The following is a 21,089-nucleotide window of genomic DNA, read 5'->3' on the forward strand; positions in this document are numbered from 1 at the left end:
GTCCTCTCCTATTAACCTTGCCCCTGTTTAGATTGTAAGCTCTTTAGGACAGGTTTTTGCTTCTGTTATCTCTCTTCAAGAAGGGAGCAAGTGAGAAAGTAGAAATGAGTGGAAAGGTCTGCATGGAAAGGATGACAAAGGGTAGCCTGCAGACTAGAAGAATTAGAAGTATTTGTTGAGATGGCGCAAAACCGGAAAACTATAAGCCCCAAAACCTGAGAATGAATGGCAAAGGTGGGTTTCAAAATTAGATTTCAATTGGAACTATTGTTTAGTGAAAGGGTTACAGGGATGAGATTTTACAAAGAATACTGTGTAAGTTTCTCGGCATAGGGCTTGTGCTGCTGGCAACAGAATGTGTATACACAGCTTAGTGAACAGGAACTTGTCTTCATTACATATCCTCAGTATTGAGACCATGTAGTACTTAATATAGTGAACGATTGCCTGCTATCAATGGAAAGAAAGAACTAAACATTTAATAAGCTGTCAGCGGTAATATTTTACAGGAAATACTGACTAGTAAGGACCACACATCTAGTATAGAATATACAAAGATTTTTAGTAAGTTCACCAAGAAAAAGAATCTTTTTCGTGAAGGGGAAAACAGGCAGGAAATAATTTTACACTAAAGAAGTGTGTACTATTCGCAAAGGTTTCCTTTTGAACAGTTAAAGCCTTACTATTACTACAGCAGAATCAAATGTTATGTTGGGTGAAGCCTGTCTAGTTCAAACTGCAACAAAAGCCAACAACCTGGGCTTTACTGTTGATTTTGCAAGACTCACAGTGAGTGTACTGAGTGGGAATGCAGTTCACATGATCCACTTTGTTGCTGCCAATGTCAACAACTGCCACTACAACCCCTGCATTGATGGCATCCCTGCCGTACAAAATATGGTCAGAGGATTGATGGCTCTCATGGGAATGAAAAAGTTTTCCAGAGATATCCTTCCTGCATTGACAACTACCACAACTGCAAGTGAGCTTGGCCAGAATTTGGCCCTAAGCATAATGTCACACACAGAAGTCATGGTACTTTACTTACGGATGTGGTTTCATTTCAATATAATTTTTGGGAATGAAGCCATCTTTGCCATTGAGTTCCGCCTTGTACCAATTTTGATCACATTCTTCGTTCAAAACCTGGGGGGGAGGGGATTAAAGAAACACAAATTTACATTTCAGGATAGCATGATGTTGATATACTCTGATTTAAGCTTACTTTATGAAAAGCCAGATAGTTTCAAAGCACTCTTACCCTACTCCAGTAGCTGAAAAGTAAATTATACCAAGTCAAACTACATTCTGTAGACATTTCAAAGTCAAGGCATATTCTGACACTCGCTATGAAATATGGAATTAATTGTGTTATAGAGAGCATGTATTTTGTCTCCTAGGAGGACCAGGCACTGGTATGTCAGCTCCATCCAATGCTAAGCTCTATTACCTTTAAAAATCCATCACATGATCTACATAAAGCTATTTTATAGTCTATTACAGCCATTGTTGAATTGTACTGTGTACTTCAAATCTGAAATCCTATAACTGGTTTCTTTTTAAATTTACCCTTCAATCAGCTTTGTATTTGATCCCCTTCTCCTATTAAGATTGCCTTAAGAGCTCTTTCAAGTCTTAAAGCAGCTCACACTTCTGACTTTCATTGGGGGTCTGTATCATCCAAAAAGGAACATGGATGTTTCCACAGATGAAGCAGAACTCCACACACATTTGTGGCCCTTGCTGTAAATAAAAGAATAGTCCAACCTTGTCTCTAGACATGTGACAAGCTCTTCCCAAATTGATGTACTCCAACTGAAGGGATAGTGACATCTAATTTAGATGCTTTGTTTATTAGCTAATTTGCTTCTATGGAATAAGAAACACAATACTGTATATTTCTATGAAAATTTAAAGAGGGCCTTTTTATTGAATAGTCACATAATAAGAGTAGCAATGAACACAGATAGTAAACAATTAAGACATAAACACTAAACACAACTTCACAGGGCACAACTCTAAAGTCTGCTTAATATGCTCATTTTAAATCTGGTAAGTTTAGCTGATTGCAGTAATTAATTAATGATTTCAGACCTCCTGTTAATATTTACATGGTATAGCAAACACTTGTGTCCACACATGCCATACTCTATACCATTTCTCAAACAGAGATATAAAACAGAATAAAGCTTCCCTATATAAAAATGCACTGCATCAGCAGAAATCTGGAAGCCAAACATTTTCATCAATCTAGGAAAAGAACTTCTCTTTGTAGACACTAGATGTGAAGTGAAAATTCCTGCAGAGCTGAAAGCCAAGTCAGTAATTAATCTAACCAAATTGATGGGAAGTAAAGCAACTGTTTCTTTTATGCTAGAACATTTGTGCTTGAGAGGAAGGATATTTTTAGCAGCTACACATGAACCGAGACTGCTATGCAATGGCCTTAAGTCTGTATCTAGCCTCCTATTACAGTAATAGTAAGAGAGTTCTGGACTGCAGCCTGTCAGATTCCTAGTTTGATAAGAAAACTCTTATCAATTCACGCCCAGCTGTCTCCATGGAAACAGAAAAGACAGCTTTTTCTGCAATAGCTTGAAAAATCACAAGAGATTCTCAGGCCAAACTAGACAATGGCCCAATTTCCACACCACATTAAATCACAGTTTTAAATTAACTATGGTTTCATGTAAACAAGCACTGTGCTGGTGCACCCTACTAAAGGGTTCTGGGGACACTCTTCCCCTGTTCCTGCATAACCAAGTGGTGGCTTGTTCTTCAAATCAACCTTTTTGCTGCAAAGACCACCAAAACCTCCAAAGCATAATATATTTTCTGCATTGCCCAGGTTCACCACAGTGAGATCATCTGATTAAATGTGTTATCATTCAGACAGCATCAAAAACACACTAATTCTGTTAATTTTAGGCCCAAAGGCTTTGATTATGTAGTGTTGCTCATGTGTGAACATGAAGGCTGGCAATATCAACCCCAATCCCCGCCGTGTGGGAACCCCTTATAGACCACCACAGAGCCTGGAGACAGACAGGTTGTGCATCCATAGCAACAACCAGAGGAGGACTGACTGCTGGGAGGAGCACAGAGATAAGAAATGCCATGGTGCATCTGCAGCAGCACAACTGAATGCCTTCATCTGCTCCAGCTGCAACAAAACATGTTGCTCCCCTATTGGTCTCTACAGCCATAGCAGGCACTATAACCTTTCAACAAATAGTTTGACTTTGCCTCCAAAGAAGCACTCCTCTATTGTCTCCTGAGACAGACGGGTGTGAACATATAATATTTTTCCTACATGGAAGACAACCTACGCGGAAATATTACCAACGCTGAAAATATTTAGGGAATCTCAAAGCTGCCTCTGAAACATCACAATAATGTTAAATGGTATACACTATATTCTGTCTGTAGTTTCTCTACTTCATTAACGATCAGAGTAAATGGTTTGTTGGGACTAAGCTAGACAAAAAGCTGAAATGCACAGAATATCCTTGCTTACACTACAGAACTTGAGAATGTATTAGGGGATAGTAACAGAAAAGAAATTTACAATTAAATATTTAGCTATTACCCCTTGGGGAAAATCAGAACCAGTCATTTAGCTTCTGACTGCTTCTCTTTAGAGTCATGCATTGTCCTGGATATTACAAACCAAACCAAAAAGCCATTCACTGTTTCATTTCTGTCTGCTCCTTTCACTCACATGTGCCACTTTATTAATCTTTTAGTGTAGCCAGTCGTTCTTTTAAGCAGCTCAGCCCTCATCATAGATGCATGCTAACTCCCATGAGCTTCCACCCCAAAAGAAAAAGAAAAATTCTTAAAAAGAGGAAGCAGAACATTCTGAGACAAAGAGCTGCGTTTACTGCGAGTGCAGTGAGCAGTCTGAGAGCACCAGCCCCTTCTAACTAGCTACAGCACTCAGGATGTTATCAAGGAAACAGAAGACTGAACATCCTTCCTTATTTGCAGCTCAATCTACATTTAACAGTGAAACTGAGGAATACAGCATTTATTCAGGGAACATACGTATCAGTTCATACTTAGGTACATCCTAGTAATATATATACAGCAGCTCCCCATTTCCAATTCTGAATGTCTGCTCAGGGCCCAAACTTGCAACTACGTTATAGCTTAGTAAGTACATACAGTGCTATATTTTTGAGTTATTTACCATTGGTAGTTTTTCCTTACTCTTCAAATTACACGTGTTATATCCTGGTATATTCCTGTTTCCTCCCACCTCTGAGCACCATTTAGCAGCAAACTGCTGCTACTTATACAGTGGTACCTTGCGTTAAGAACTTAATGTGTTCTGGAGGTCCATTCTTAACCTGAAACTGTTCTTAACCTGAAGCACCACTTTAGCTAATAGGGCCTCCTGCTGCTGCCACGCCGCCGGAGCACGATTTCTGTTCTCATCCTGAAGCAAAGTTCTTAACCCGAGGTACTATTTCTGGGTTAGCAAAGTCTGTAACCTGAAGCATCTGTAACCTGAAGCGGCTGTAACCCGAGGTACCACTGTATTAAAAACCCAACAGCCTCCCTTTTTGTTTACATCAACCTCAAATGTGTGCACAAGCTTCCAGTCTATTTTGTAAAAACCTCAAGAACTTTCTCATGACACAAAATTAGGCCAGAGCTGGTCTAAATTTAATCGAAACCTAACTTGTGCTTACATTGGTATCTGCTAAAAGCATTACAAGTGTCAGAGTGCGAGGTTTAAAGTAAAGTAGAAGTGTTAGCCCCTTTCCTTTTCACCTGGGTGACTGGCCTGGCACATCTTCTTGTTCACCTCAATCTCTTCCTGCTGCTCTTCCCAAGTTCCTGCTGGGAAAATAAACGAACATGCCAGGCCGCTGTGATTGTCAATTGTTTGGTTGCTAGAAACTTAACGAAGTCTGCAGCTGGGATGTACAAAGCTGGTGCTTTCCCCCCAGGCAGCTGAGTTACAGACCACATAAATTCATTATAATGTAGAATGGCACAGCCCCTTCATAAAGCAAGGTGATGTGGACCCCCAGCCCTGCAGTCATTTGAACATGCTTCTATTATACTTTCTATGCAATATAGTGAGAGCTGGACCATAAAGAAGGCTGATCGCAGAATAATTGATGCTTTTGAATTATGGTGCTGGAGGAGACTCTTGAGAGTCCCATGGACTGCAAGAAGATCAAACCTATCCATTCTTAAGGAAATCAGCCCTGAGTGCTCACTGGAAGGACAGATCCTGAAGCTGAGGCTCCAGTACTTTGGCCACCTCATGAGAAGACTCCCTAGAAAAGACCCTGATGTTGGGAAAGATTGAGGGCACAAGGAGAAGGGGATGACAAGAGGACGAGATGGTTGGACAGTGTTCTCGAAGCTACCAGCATGAGTTTGACCAAACTGCAGGAGGCAGTGGAAAACAGGAGTGCCTGGCGTGCTCTGGTCCATGGGGTCATGAAGAGTCAGACACGACTAAACGACTAAACAACAACAACAACGCAATATAAGTGTTAGCCATGCATTACAGACGGACCCAACTAGAACTTAAGGGTAAATACAGGTACTAAAAAGCTCATCAGTTTCTATTATCTTTAAAGTTCTTAAACCTTTGTTTTAAACTCAGTACACAAATTCTTAAAATTCATTCCCACCATTCCCAAGTTTGGTAGTCTGAATGCCTTCTCCCCCTTCCCTTCCTACTAGAATTACTATCATAGTATTGCATTATGGGGATTACCACTTCTGCTCAACATTAATGAGGTTGAGAATTCTCAGCAAAAACACTGTGTACTTAAAACCAAGATACCATTACCACACTCAGCTTCCTGTAACCAAATCAGGAACTGACACTGATCAAATATGTAAGAATGTGATAATGGGACTAATCTAGCTCTATCTACCTTCTCGGCACCTTCAGAACTCTTAGGTGGGGTTGGAAACTGGATCTGGCCAATGGCTGATACTTGCCTTCCCCACCAGTATGGGTCAACTTTAATTGGGGCGGGGAGCACCATGGTTGAGGATTTATAGAAGCTGCATTTAGTGGACACATGTAGAGAAGAGTAAAGAGATACATTAACTGACATCATGTGGCACCTTCAAAGGGGCGAGCTGTAACTGCGGATCAGATGATACAGTGAACCTCTATGAAGAAGGTGTGCTGTCAATGCTAATCAGTTGAGAATGAAGCTTCAAAAGGTGCTTGTTTGGCTCTTTTGGAGCTGTGTTCTGCCCCACACCCAGTGTCACATATTCTGGGACCCAGGCCAGGACTAATTAGGCCCACAGGCCAGAGGTTCCCCACCCCTGCTCTTAGGCATTTGTCTTTTCCATATGCTTTGGCACAACTTTTGAAATTGGTCATGCCAATATAAGCGACTTTGATCTGATTCGTCTTTCAGATGACATTGATGATAATCTTCTTTGCACAACCACGTGAAGAGCTTGTTTATCCATCGACTAATTTATGTGTTCTTTCTATATCCCTGCCTCTTTCCAGCCATTTCCCCTTAATGTCACCAAGCAACTACCAAAGACAATTCATGCTTTGCCACTAAACGCAGCTTCTGTAAACCCTCAAACATGGCTCTAAAGAGCCATTGCTCAAGAGGCATGGGACTATATTGCTGACCTAGTTTTAACTGTGAAACAAAACTGTATGAAGTAAACAACTCTTTGGTCATGACAATGACATACATGTAACGCTTCAAAGACATGCATGCGGAAAAAACTACTGATGCTACTGTTTTCTCCTTTGATCTATTTTTTTTTTTTAAGACAAGGGTGGCAAATCCACAAGCAAGAGCAAACTCACCAAGCCATTTTAAACGGACCACCAAACCGACTGATACCTTCTGAAAGGCATCTCTTCCTGACTTTGCAAAAAGCTCCTCTTCTTCCTGTTGTGTGCTGATGTGCTAGTGCACAAAAAGGGAAGGAACACATTTGCAAGGAAAGGAAGAAGGAAGTATCTTCCTCCCTACTACAACACTGCAATGGAGAGGAGTGGAAATGCTGCCTTTTACTCTTCACCAAAAGATCTGTGAACAACAAAATACAATGCCCTTCATCACACCACTGCAATGGTGGGAAGCAGGGAGCTGTTTTTTGTGACAGAGGGCATAAAGCCCTCATTGGAGTGGTCAACTTTCAATGTGGTCCTCAGGCTGAAAAAAAGTTCACCTACCCTGCTTTATAAGGGCTCAGTCAAAATACTGTGTTTTACAAACTTAGGACAATCTAAAAATTTGTATATTTGACCAAGACAAACTAATAATACTAATGATAATATTTTTATTGTTTATACCCTGCCCATCTGGCTGGGTTTGCCCAGCAACTCTGGGCGGCTACTGGCAAAATATAAAAAATAATAAAATGTCAGCCATTTAAAACTTCCCTGAACAGGACTGCCTTCAGAGGTCTTCTAAAAGTTGTGTAATTCTTTATTTCCCTGACCTCTGATGAGAGGACATTCCACAGAGAGGGCACCACTGCTGCAAAGGCCTCTGCCTGGCTCCCTGTCACTTTACTTCTTGCAGTGAGGGAACCAACCAGAAGACCCTTAGAAGTGGACCTCTGTGTCCGGGCCGAATGATGGAGGTGGAGACGCTCCTTCAGGTATACTGGGGCGAAACCAGTAATAAAAAGAGTATGCTCAAGCTTCCTCCCTACTCTTCAAAAATCAGGACACATACTTGAGCTCAAACATTTTGGCTTACATAGTCTTATTATTTAAAAAGTGATATAAAATGCTCCATCGGAACTGCATTAACAGAATATTCCAATAGATATCCAACATCGCTCAATATGAGGTTTGTCCATATTAACTGTTAAGATTTCTTTTAGCTAACACAACTTACAAAGGACGTAAAAATGAGCTTACCAAAAAAGGGAGGCTGGCTTACCAGTCTGTATTTTGAAAAAGCAAGTGTCAGGGCTGCCACCCAGTCCCAGCTCACATAGGACCAAGTCCGCCAGCGTTCACTTTATAAGAGTCTTTATTAAGTTACAGGTTTCATTTCCGAACTGCAGCGTGCAGCTCTACACCTTCTGCCCTAGGTCGGCGAAGACCCGTCTGAGTCCCCGCCTCTTGCACACCAGCTTAATACCCTAGCCTTGCTCCACCTCCTTCGCCTCTCCCTACGTCTCTGGGTCCTTCTGCCCCCCTGGGCCTCCTCCCTTCTACTCTCCTCTGACGCTGACCCCCCTGATCCTTCTGCCTCCTTGCGGCGGGCTTTAGGACCTGGCTCACTCTCCGGGCTGCTTACTGCTCCAGCTTCCGCTGCATTTGAACTTGGCGCGCGCGCCCAACTCTCTACTTTCCTCTTAACCGTTGCCTCGCTCTCTGAGGAGGGCGTGACCACCCCTGACTCGTGCCCTCCCTCCTGCTGACAGCCTCCGGAACCCGATGCCTGGCTACCTTCCTCCCTGCTGCTCTCAGTCTTGAGCGTGGGTCCCGACTTCCAGCTGCTGCCGCCCTCAGTTATGAGCGTGGGTCCCGACTTCCAGCTGCTACTCTCTGAATCTCCTCTGTTCCCTTCCTCCTGGGGTGTCCCCCCGGATCCCCCCCTTGCTCTGCTCACTGGGGCTCCCTTTTGGGAGTCCTCTGACTCACTGCTTAGGCTTGGAGATCTCGGGTCGTCATCATCACTCATTTTCCCTTCGGATTCCTCCCCCTCGCTCTCTGCTTCCTCCCTTCTCTGCGTCTCTGCTCCTGAACCCCTGACAGCAAGCGTACCCTAATTTTGTTATTTCCAGCTATCACTATTTTCACAGCTATTGAAGAAGGGGTTAAAGCAGGGAGTTCTCTCTAAACCTAGAACACTTAACGGAATGAGATGAGAATAATACGATTACCATAATCTACCTCACACATATACAGCTGGGGTCTTGCCTAATCACTCCATTCCAAGACAACCGAGAAGCTTGACAGGGATAACAGGCCAATTTCCGAGAATAAGCAGCTTTTCAAGGTTTACTGCCCCCCCACCCGACCCGCAAAAGCAAGTAAACATGTTTTGCCAGCTCCTTGGTCAAAAAGGCAATCTGCAACAGCGTGCATTGTCTGACATTAAACTAGGAGGACCCACTAAGACTGATAAATCTTACAATGTTTATACAACAGAAATTTACATTTCTTCTTGGCTGAATATCATATCATATATTTCAATGCAGACTTTCCTTCCGGAAACCAAGCAGAAGTGGTATTCATTACAAGTGACTGGCTGATACACCCAACCCTAAGCTTGCATTCAAGCACAAAATCATGCCATATGGTCATCAACAAAGATCAAGTATGCCACGGAATTGCAGCTCAAGGAAAGGAGTCTAAACACTGCTTTATGTAAATCCTTTTTTTCAGAGGTTTGCTATACTGTAGCTAAACAAAAGGACAGATAATTTTTTTTGGGGGGGGGGGAAGCATGGGGTTCTTATATGTAGTGAAAAGATAGCTGAACTATGTCTGGCATAGTTTATTTAACAAACAGCAAAGCCAACAAGGAAGAATTCATGAACGTGATTAATCTGTTACTTTTCCAAAGGGACAGACGAAGACCTAAATTTTATTGCAAATCCACCTGCACAACTGGATCAGTACAGAAGGCCAAGATACTCACCTTGTGTAAGTTTTGTCTCTTCCCATGTTATTACATGAAGAGCAGCTGCAATGAGATTTACTACATATAGCCGTATAAAGTAGGATCTCACTTATGTTGCAGGTATAAAAGTCTGTGGCACACAAAATTAACTACCTGCCTATACTCCAGCACTAAGAAAAGAAATCTTTCCAGTCTTCTGTTCTTTGGAGACAAAATATAAGCTAAGCTTTTTCTTAGTTTAAAAGAGCAATGCTATGTTCTGATGAACATTAATTTTCATTTTAAAGCCACATTAATTGTTTACTAATTGACTTGTCACACAAATATCAGTGAGTAACTTGGGCCTATCTATTTAAATGGGCCTACTCTGAGTAGGTTGGATAGTGTTCTCGAAGCTACCAGCATGAGTTTGACCAAACTGCGGGAGGCAGTGGAAGACAGAAGTGCCTGGCGTGCTCTGGTCCATGGGGTCACAAAGAGTCGGACACGACTAAACGACTAAACAACAACAACTCTGAGTAGGACTTGGTTAGAGAAAACATTTGATTATTATTTTTTTGTTCTGTTTTTGTTTGTGTTGATTTTGTTGCCCCACAGGGAAGTAAGTGGCGTAATATTGTTTCTATTTCTTCAAAGTTACTCCTAAGAAAAGTTGTCTTAAACTACATTAAAATTATATTGCCATCATTTTACAACCCAGTAGTAAACTCAGAACTGTAGTTCACACAATCTAAATATGAATCCTAATATCAGATGCTATAAAATTATATTAAATAAAGGACCATACATATAGAAGCAAATCAGACCACAAGTAAGAGAAGATTACATATACCCACTTTACCAAAGTGTAGAATTTGCATATCCACTTCTAATCGAAGTTCATTACTGTATTTTAAAATAATTGTTGCTGAAGTCCACCAATGCTTTAGTCTGTTAACTGCATTGCTGCATCTCAGCTTCTTCACTTTTTCTCTGACCTTTTCCAGCTACCTCTTCCACCACATGGACAACACCAAGCCAACAATTAACTGGGGGTGTAAACAAATCGGAGAAGTTCATTTCTTGCTCAAGGGCTTAAACAAATGGGACTGATGGCTATCCACAACACTGCAGCAAAGGAGGCTTTCAAAGCAGCCAGCGACAGCTTTCTCTATTAAAATGCATGTGAAATGTAGGTCAACAGCAGCACTAGCCCATTTTCAGCCAAGGACAGGCTGCATTCTGTTTTGAGATTTGTGGCTCATCATAACATGCAGAGGCGCTTTATATCTATAATGGACAATAAGATGGACACAGTAAGATTTTTTTAATTCCCTCAAGAAATGGAAGGAAGGATGATGGGTAGCTGAATAAATTGTTCCAAAAGTATGACAAAAACAAGGATACAACTTAAAGAGATTTATAGTAAATAGCTATGTCCAGAGCAAGCAATTTCTATCACAAGACTCCTTCTTTGCCCACAAAGCCCTTGTTCATATTATCTCTACAACCATTATGGTACATCAGTTGATTAAAAGGATGGTCACAAGTAATATGATTTTGTATGCCCCCTCACAGGAGTTTCTTTATTACAATTTTATCATTGCATCTTTATGTCCATGCTATCCAGCTTCCTAGAACTTACAGTTCTACTTACTTTTAAGGACCACCACCTTCTATTCAGAGTCACTGAGTACTCCTGTGTGGAAATTGCTTGATGCAGCAAACTACTTCTGATGTACTAACATAAAATGCAGCGAGGCTCCCACTGTGAAGCTCTGTCATGCTGCAGGCCAATACAGGGGACATGGAACAGCTGACACTTGAAGGTAGTTTTAAATAGCTGCCATGGGGAGGGCTGCATTATGAAAGGGATTCAGGACTGGGAAAGTGTTTTGGGGGGTGGTTATGGAAAATCAGAATAAGCCCCTCTCAGTGCCAGCAGCGCTTTTACAATGAGAACCATCTGACAAGCAGAACTGGCCTTACCAAGAGGAAAACGCAAGACTCAGTTTCCATTTATTTAGAAATGCTATTTGGGATATGATCCATCAAAAGGCTGCAGGAGAAAAAGCACACAGGTGTGGGTAGAAGAGAGTGGGAGTGAGAAAAGGAAATGGTGCTTTAACAGCTCCAGACATGGCCAGGTTGCAAAGGAACTGTCTAAGAACAAATGCAGACCTCTAGATTTACAGTTCTAGGCAAATTTAACAAACTCTTCCTCTAAGCATCAGAGAACACCTTGTATATGGTTCCCATGTGGTTCCCCAACCAGCCAGCTTAAAGTGTCAGTCCTGCAGCAGTCCTGTGTGTGTTCAGACCATTTTCTGGGCAACCATCTTAATTTTATGTTGGGCATCTGTGCTGTGCAATCCACTTTATAACTTGCCTTCATTCTATTATGATTTTATATAAGGTGAGAAGCATGACAGCCAGTCAAACTTTATAAAAGCTCATATAGAAACTTTTCACACATTGCAAGAGAAGTTATAGAGATAGAAAGTTGACCAAGTTGCTGGCGTGATTTCTTACACTCTTGGAACAGTGTCAAGCCAAGAAACTTCCCTCGTATAGGATTTTTTTTTAACCCTACTTTTTAAAAAAGCACATATTTATGAACCTTCTATCATTCTGGTATACCACAGTGCTTTTCCTTCCAAAGTTGGTAAGAAATAATTTAGCATTCTTCAAATGTTATGAATTTTTATTCATATGTTATGAATGTTTCAAAGAGAAGTCTTGTTATACATGTACTAATGCCAAAAAGCAACCCAGATTTTTTACTAACACGACATTCCTAGCTGGTGCATGGCAGCTCACAGGAACTGCCTGAAGCACGAATGCCTCAAAAGTAGCTCTCTGATGACTTATGTCTGGGCTGCAATAACTCAAGCTACAGAAAGAATTTAACAACTAGCGCAATCAAGTTTGACATGATAATAGTTAAGATTCACTGTCTATTTTGCTCATATTATAGGTGCATTCCCAATTTCACTATAATGGGAAGAATACAAAGAATTTATTCCAAAGTGGTCCAACAGATTTGTATTACTACATGGCGCAGAAGCTTCTAATACTACTGAGAAGTTTTTTAAAAGACACCTTTTGGGCCTTGTGAGGAGCAGGATTATAATGATTCAAGGAAGAGTTATTTTCTGATCTTAGTTGTGTCCTCCTCTCTCTAGCTCTCCCTTAAATCATAAAGCGCCGCCCAGAAACCTGTCCTTCACATTGGTCTTGAAAGTGCCCATCATGAATTTTACACAAATTATGCAATAACTTATGTTTTCAGGGTTGAATTAATATATGCCACAGTAACCTTTACTGGGTTGGGTACATATTCACTCATTCCACTCTATTTGTTATCAACATTTGATCAAAAGACCATCTCCAGCCTACCCGTTATATACAGTGGTGCCTCGCAAGACGAAATTAATCCGTTCCGCGAGTCTCTTCATCTAGCGGTTTTTTCGTCTTGCAAAGCAACCCTATTAGCGGCTTAGCGCTATTAAAGGCTTAGTGGCTATTAAAGGCTTAGCGGATTAGCGGCTTAGCAGCTTAGAAAAAGGGGGGGAGGTGGGGAAAAATCGGAACACTCGCAAGACGTTTTCATCTTGCAAAGCAAGCCCATAGGGAAAATCGTCTTGCGAAGCAGCTCAAAAACGGAAAACCCTTTCATCTAGCGGGTTTTCCGTCTTGCGAGGCATTCGTCTTGCGGGGCACCACTGTACACATCTGCTCTGCAAAGTACTTCTGCAATAAATAAAAATGCCCTGTGTGTACAAGCACAAAACTGGCGCTCACTGTCAAGCCTAACCTGTGTAGGCTTTAACGGCTGCTCATATTTTATTAGGGCCAACACAAAGAAACACCAACATGCTTTTCTTATGCTATTCCAAAACTTTTTCCAGCTCTTTCAACTCAATCATTTCCCAAGGTTAGTGTTTTTCCCTCCTTAGTTATGGAAATGCTGTAATGCTCTAAGTGAGGTAGCCCATGTTTTTCCTTTACTTCTATAGTGCTGCTTTGGCAGAGAAACTGGATTATTAAAGCAACTTTCGTATTCAAAGATGGATACAACTGCCAAATAACAAACTAGTACAATATGAATTGGCAGGTTACTAACCCTGCAGATCAACAGTGCGGTTCAATGTAGTGCAGTTCAATGTAGCACCAAGGAGATCGTTCTGTCAGCACTAGGATTTCTGCTTGCCCAGTGGAAAAATCTCCCCTCCCCTCTCTGTGTATGCAGAATGGGCAGTTGAATCTGGCCCTATATATTGCTACTCACAAGCCTCCAAGGATGATTTTAAAACAGAAACCCTAGCTAAACATTTTTGTGTTCTAGGTCAAGTATCAACTCAGCATACAGAATTCTGGTGTGCTAATGAAGGGAGCAGTAATTATGCATTTTCAAGTGTTTGAAATAAATGAATGTTTCCTGAAGGGAACGAGCAAAAATAAAGCATGTGCCTTTACCAAGCAAGATTAGCATTATTGAGAAATGGAACTATTTTGATAAGGTGCCATCAGTATAAACACTGCACTACAGAATTAATCTAAGCAAAAGGCAGGCCTGTGTCCTAAGAATCCTATAATCAAAATTCATTTTGGAAAGGGAGAAAGGAAGGGAGAGACACATAATAAGAGATCAATGCAAGTGAATGTATTGTCCATAACTATTTGCACCAGGGAGAGGGTTACGAATGTCCTAGATTATGTATAACAGAACGAGCCTGTTGGTTATTTTCTTGTTTAATCACAGGTATGGAAAGCTATATGCAACATTATGCTATTGCTTATGGACTACAGAGGTGCTTGCTCTAGAAAACTATCACGGAGACTCAAAAACAGTAGGCACTCCTAATAAGAGAATAAACGTATAGGCAATAGCAGCTTTTAAACATATTTTTTTAAATCTCTCATTCTGAAATCACACACATCAATTTACTCTTAAACTCAGTGCAGCTGTACTACCAACTGGTGTGCAGCTAGAATCAGGCTATGAGATCATGTCACTTTTTTTAAAAAAAGTAAAACATATAACCCACATTTTCCTCTTCGAGTTGAGACATACAAAGCAGCTAAGAAAATCATAGAAAAAAGTGTAACAATGCACATTCTGCTGTTCCCTAGCTCCTCCGCTTACTCGTAAATTTCCACTTAAACCCATGTTCAGCACTGTATGTCATAATTTCTAGTCCACTTACCGGTTTATCTGTAGCAGGCCTTAAAAGTCAGAAAGACGCCTGTCTTTTGCCACACCCCCATAATACAGGGAATATTAAAAATTACTGATGTGATTCATATCCTCAGTATCTAGTTCTGAACACCAAGCTGATCTCCAGATTTTATGCTTTTAAAAATTAATCTTGCAAGTTAATGAGTGTGAAGAAAAGCTGAGGATCTAAATTAAGCATAAATTAACTGAACATTTATCAACAAACAGCATGAGGAAGGCAGCCCCAAGTGAGAAGTGCTTAATTAATCTCACGCTGCCAACTCAAAAGCTAAAGGGGGAAATACTGTTGATATTTTAGCATAACTAATGCCCTTATCCTAGCTTACTACTTGCCTAGCCAGTAGCCAAAATATATCTTCATATTGTCAACAGCTTTGAAGATGTAGCTGTATATTAATAAGTCTTTCAAGTGATTGAAATGCATAGTACAAATTATTAATTTAAAATATGCATCAAGGCTATTACAGTGGTCTATCTTAACATAGTCATTAAGAGATATCTTACATTTAAATGAAGTTGAAATAAAAGTTTCTGGACCATAAAAAACAGGGTTCTATAAAATATTTCAGCTTGCCCTGGTTTTCTATACCTCTATCCCAAATAGCAGTCAGATGTAAGATTCTGCTGCCATTCCTGGTATTTGCAGGTATTAGACTAAAGGGCCATCATTAGAAACTACACCCTGCTTCCCGCCTGCAAGCACTCCAGTGTGTTTTGTATTTCTTTTAGAACATTTATGGTGCATACTATGATCCATGGTTGAGCCTACATACATGAAGAAAGAAATTGGGAGTGGAGAGACACAACCAAATTGCTTATGTAGCTTGCTAAGATGGCACAGTGAAATATTTTGTTTTCCATAAGGAAAAAAGCCTGGAAACTTTAAGTTAGTATTCCAATGTTGACAGGAAAGTTGACCTTTATACTTTGAATAAGTTACTCATAAGGCTAATTCACAAGATGCTCATATAAATGGCCATATACTTCTTTCTCAGTCCTGTGCAAAGTGCTATTTACATCTGCACTCTAGCACTGATACTTTGAGTTACATGGTATGATAGTTATACATTTTGTTGAGACTTCCCCGGCATGTGAAGACAGGCTAAGACCAGTAATGGGTCCAATGGTCAAGAAGGCGGTTTCTGCACCTGCTGTGGAGGGAAGTGAGAGGCAAATGGGCCTTGCCAATCTAAGAGGGTAGCCCATCTGGGAGAAGGAAAGCTCTGGTCCTAAACCGTCACTGCCTTGTGGGATATCGTTGGGAGAAGAAAAGGCTAAGTAGTAAACCTTACACAAATCTGGAGCAGAGTCCCTAAGATGGTTAGATGGCACCCTGCATGTGTCCTCCTTCCAACAAATCCTGCAGCCAAGTTGGCATTGCTCTGGTTCCCCTTGGACCACATCAGTGAGGCCGAAAGGGTGTCTTGTCATCTTTGCAGCCCAGGATCTCCATAAACAATGCCCAGGAGCTCACTTCGGTGTTGCTAACACAGCAGTTTGACTTCACCCCATTGTCTCTTGAGACAGATGGATGCTAACAACATGTACATGTGAAATGATGGCCAGAAGATTGCCTGATACCAAATTAGTTGCCCTTTCAGCACTCTTTAACCCAAACCAGGCTTTCCAGCTAGTTTGAGTCTACTGTTACTGCTCTCCCACACCACTCTGCTTATAGTTTACTTTTTGCTGTTTTACCTTCTCTCTCAATCTTGGTAGATTTTTTATGACCGTTGTGAGCTGTCCTGGTAATTCTGTTAGATTAAATGGGGGCATAAAATGTTTAAATTAATAAATAAAGCAACCACTACCAGAGCGAAGTGGCAGTGCTTCTTTTCAATGCAAGTCTGCACTGGTCTGTTTGTCATTATATATATATATATATATATATATATATATATATATATATATATATATATATATATATATATATATATAATGTGGTTGCTCTTCCTTTTACTACCTGCTGCAATGCACTTCTGCTCTGCTCCAAGGAGTTGAAAGTAATGTCCCATTACATAACCAGAAGTCCAGCTGGAATCCTTTCCTTGTTCAGGGCATGGTGTGTATATAATTAGCATTCATTATATTAAGATGGGGACGCGGGTGGCGCTGTGGGTTAAACCACAGAGCCTAGGGCTTGCCGATCAGAAGGTCGGCAGTTCGAATCCCCGGGACGGGGTGAGCTTCCATTGCTTGGTGCCTGCTCCTGCCAACTTAGCAGTTCGAAAGCACATCAAAGTGCAAGTAGATAAATAGGTACCACTCCGGCGGGAAGGTAAACGGTGTTTCTGTGCGCTGCTCTGGTTCGCCAGAAGCGGCTTAGTCATGCTGGCCACATGACCCGGAAGCTGTACACTGGCTCCCTCGGCCAGTAAAGCAAGATGAGCGCCGCAACCCCAGAGTCGTCCGCGACTGGACCTAATGGTCAGGGGTCCCTTTACCTTTATATTAAGATGCATTGTCAGGTCAGATTTTTAAATAGATTTAAAAGTCAAGGTTTAGCACTGGTGAAATGTCAGAGATTTTCTGGGTAACTATTTTGTATAATCGGGACACTTTTGCAACCCTCCTTCAATGAATCTCCAGGAAGTGCCTATTTTATCTTACTTGACTCCTACAGCCACTATTTGAAGTAAAAGGTAAAGGTAAAGGACCCCTGGATGGTTAAGTCCAGTCAATGGTGACTATGGGGTCGAGGCGCTCATCTTGCTTTCAGGCCGAGGGAACCGGCATTTGTCCACAGACAGCTTTCCAGGTCATGTGGCCAGCATGACTAAACCACTTCTGGAGCAATGGGACAACATGACAGAAACCAGAGCGCACGGAAACACTATTTTCCTTCCCACCATAGTGGTACCTATTTCTCTACTTGCACTGGGGTGCTTTCGAACTGCTAGGTTGGCAGGAGCTGGGACAGAGCAAAGGGAGCTCACCCCGTCGCAGGATTCACACCGGCAACCTTCCGATCGGCAAGCCCAAGAGGCTCAGTGGTTTAGACCACAGCACCACCCGCGTTTGAAGTAGGCAAAACTGAATGACAAGAGGCTCACCCAAAGCAGGTCAGCAAGATTCATGACTGAATGTGAATTAAAATGCAAGTATTCCCTGTCTAAAAACAGCACTTTATCTACTATAGTACCCTGACTTGTGTCTAATCAGAAACATGACTGAAAGAGGCAAAGATTAGCACATGATCTAGTTAGTCAAAAGCTACTTTCCTGCATAACATCTTCATTTTTCACGTCACCAAAACTGTCCCAGACAGAGATGAAGCGGAAAATCCACTGGTAATGTAAATTTTCAAGTACAAGAATGTCGTACGCTAAATACTAGAAACAAAAAACACTGGATCTAAAACAGTGACATATTACAATATGGGAACTTGCAGCACTAAGTAAGATTACTTTGACCCTTTGGGTGAGAGAAGGGATACAAAAGATTAATAGATTTGAACAAGAATGGAAATTTCAGATTTTTGGGAACAACAACTATGGGTTGATTGAGTTAGACAGCAACCCCTTTTCTATAAGATTTAGCACTAAGATGATTAACAATTATTATGGCATTTGTTTTAATAAAGCCCACTCTAGTCTTGTTTTCCTTTCTCTGGGTTTTTATTTGTACTGGCATGTTATTGTTAAGGTACACTTCACTTGCCTGTTTACTTACTGAGTGACTATTTCTTTACTTTACAGCTTTATTTATGTTTTAATGTTTGCCTGTTTTTTTTTTTAAAAAAAAGAATACTAAATACAGCAGAAGCTTCTGACCCAAAGTTTCCTGCACATTGAGTTCCTCTTTCACTGTAACAAGCAATGGAATAAAAAGGTAGACAAATAGCCGATCAGGAAGTTCATATTCATATGCAACATACCCACACACTGAGCCTACATTAAAAGCACATAGCTATTTACTGAACCAATCATCATCACCACTGACTTTGTGAGGCTAAGTAAAATAACCTCCAAGAGATACTGTTTCCATGACACAAGCTAGAAGAGTAAATAACACAAGGAAGCATAATGTAAGAGGGTGCGGTAAAGATCTAAAATTAAAAAGCCGCACTCTCTCAGTGTTAGGGCAACAATGAAATTAATTGCAGGCAAGAGCTAATACATAAGGTATTAGCTGTCATACATGCATATATGTCGTATATGCTGTCATGTCCCATAAAACTTTAGAGAACCTACTATTTTGCTAAACCTTCAAATTCCAAAAATATAGGAGAATGCTCTCAAATGAATGATATAGTAACACAGGCACTAAATACATAATAAAAATGACAAGGCACAGACTATTCAATCATACATAGGATCAAGAAAATTCTTGCAGAATATAGTCTTAGACACATCCCTGATATTTCGATGAATTAGGTACCAACCCTCTGGAACCTGTCAGAGGGGTGTGACTGCTTGCTGTGGGCACTGATGGTGGTCAAATGCTTAAACTTCTGTTCTGGAAGGAGAGATCATCTCCCCCAATTGTGCATTGGGACATGATGCAACTCGCCACCTACAAGGAAGTGCCTTTTTGGTAAGTATAAAAAGGATGGAAAAGTCAATGCTATATGGGCCCCCTACGCAGACTTGTTTGTGTAAATAATGAATACCTAACTATTTGGGGGAACCAACTGAATCTTGTACCCTATACCCTGCCTCCTCCACCCCCTTCAGTCTCCTCCATACACACAAGTACACAGTGATCGTTTATTGCCATTCTTTATTGTTATCTTTTTTATTTCTGTATAAAACATCAAATAGCCAGTTTTTGAAAGTTATTGGAGACTAAGTCAATGCAACATCTATGAAGCAGTAGGATATTTCACTCTCCTTGATGGAACATTCTAATCAGGAGACCACCAAATTCCTTCACTCATATTTTCATGCAAAGTTCAAGGTAGGTTCACAGTAGCAGCCCAACAAAGTACTGGTAAATATTCTAGGTGATTAGTGGCAAATCTATTGTCTACAGACTGTAGCTCACATGAATGGCCAAAGAGATGCATTTTCTCAATTCCAAGACTCTAAATTAGGGTCAGCAAACTTTTTCAGCAGGGGGCCGGTCCACTGTCCTGTATACCTTGTAGGGGGCCGGACTATATTTTTTTTTGGGGGGGGGGTGAACAAATTCCAATACCCCACATCAGAGATGCATTTTAAATAAAAGGGCACATTCTACTCATGTAAAAACATGCTGATTCCCGGACCGTCCACAGGCTGGATTTAGAAGGCAATTGGGCCAGATCCAGCCCCTGGGCCTTAGTTTGCCTACCCATGCCCTAAATGCTCCTTGATACACATACTCTCCCCACCTGCTGGTGTATAAATCTCATGGTCCCCACTACTTTAGAATCATAGAATTGGGAGGGTCATCCAGACCAACCCCCTGCAATGCAGGAATCCTTTGCCCAATGTGGGGCTCAAACCCACAACCCTGAGATTAAGAGTCTCATGCTCTACTGACTGAGCTATCCCTCAGTCCTGATCAGGAAATCATGAAAAAATATATGCACAGAACGGCATTAACTTAAGCGTGTGTAATATGGAAAAGTAATTAATGAACAATTGCTTCTACTGCCAATTTAAGCAACAACTGGATGCTTGCTTTTAACCATCCCACTACCACGAAGGATCAGATATACCTAAAAAGCTCTCCCAAGGTTTTTAAGAGCAAGCATTTGTTTCATATCACTGTAGCTTTGTAATGAAGTGCTATCACCTTATCTGAAAGTGTTAAAAAAGGCATTTATATTTGGCATTATGACAAGACACCAGTTGGGCCCAGCTGGTTTATCACAACACTGCTAATATATAACCATAAAGCCTCATTAGAAGTACAGCTATTCAATTAACAGAGCGTCAAACAGCTGTCTGGAAGCCAGTTACTCTAGTACAGCTTCATTTCAAGCGCTTAATCACCAATTCTTTTCTGTAACAGTTAGCTTTATGCAAAAAACAAAACCTTTAGGTAAGCAAGGTATTTAACACCAGCTTCCCATATTTAAAATATGCTAGTGATGTCAGACCACTAGTCTATCTAGTCTACTAGTATTCCACCTCCAGCAGTAAATTTATAGAGAGATTTCAGGTTTTAAGAATGATCTATATATCGCAGGTAAGTCCTAATGTGTGGAGACTGGGAGGGGGAAGGGGTGGCAGAAGCATGAGGCTTTATGATCCATTTTGTACACAAATGTGCTGATTTTTCAACGGCATATGCATTTTAACAGGACAAGATCTTGCTGGCAAAACAGCCTTTTA

At 41.0% G+C, this 21,089-nt stretch overlaps 1 protein-coding gene across 1 annotated transcript in view; it reads right to left on the reverse strand.

Annotated features, from left to right (window-relative positions):
- GRB2 (growth factor receptor bound protein 2) overlaps window positions 1–21,089 on the reverse strand; it is a 49,761-nt gene that overhangs the window by 8,811 nt on the left and 19,861 nt on the right. Inside the window, exon 3 of the mRNA XM_082204699.1 lies at window positions 1,049–1,146. Coding sequence (XP_082060825.1) covers window positions 1,049–1,146 — 98 coding nt within the window. The remainder of the gene's footprint in view (window positions 1–1,048; window positions 1,147–21,089) is intronic.

This window comes from Podarcis vaucheri (assembly GCF_965113315.1).
Source record: "Podarcis vaucheri genome assembly, chromosome: 2".
NCBI lineage: Eukaryota > Metazoa > Chordata > Lepidosauria > Squamata > Lacertidae > Podarcis > Podarcis vaucheri.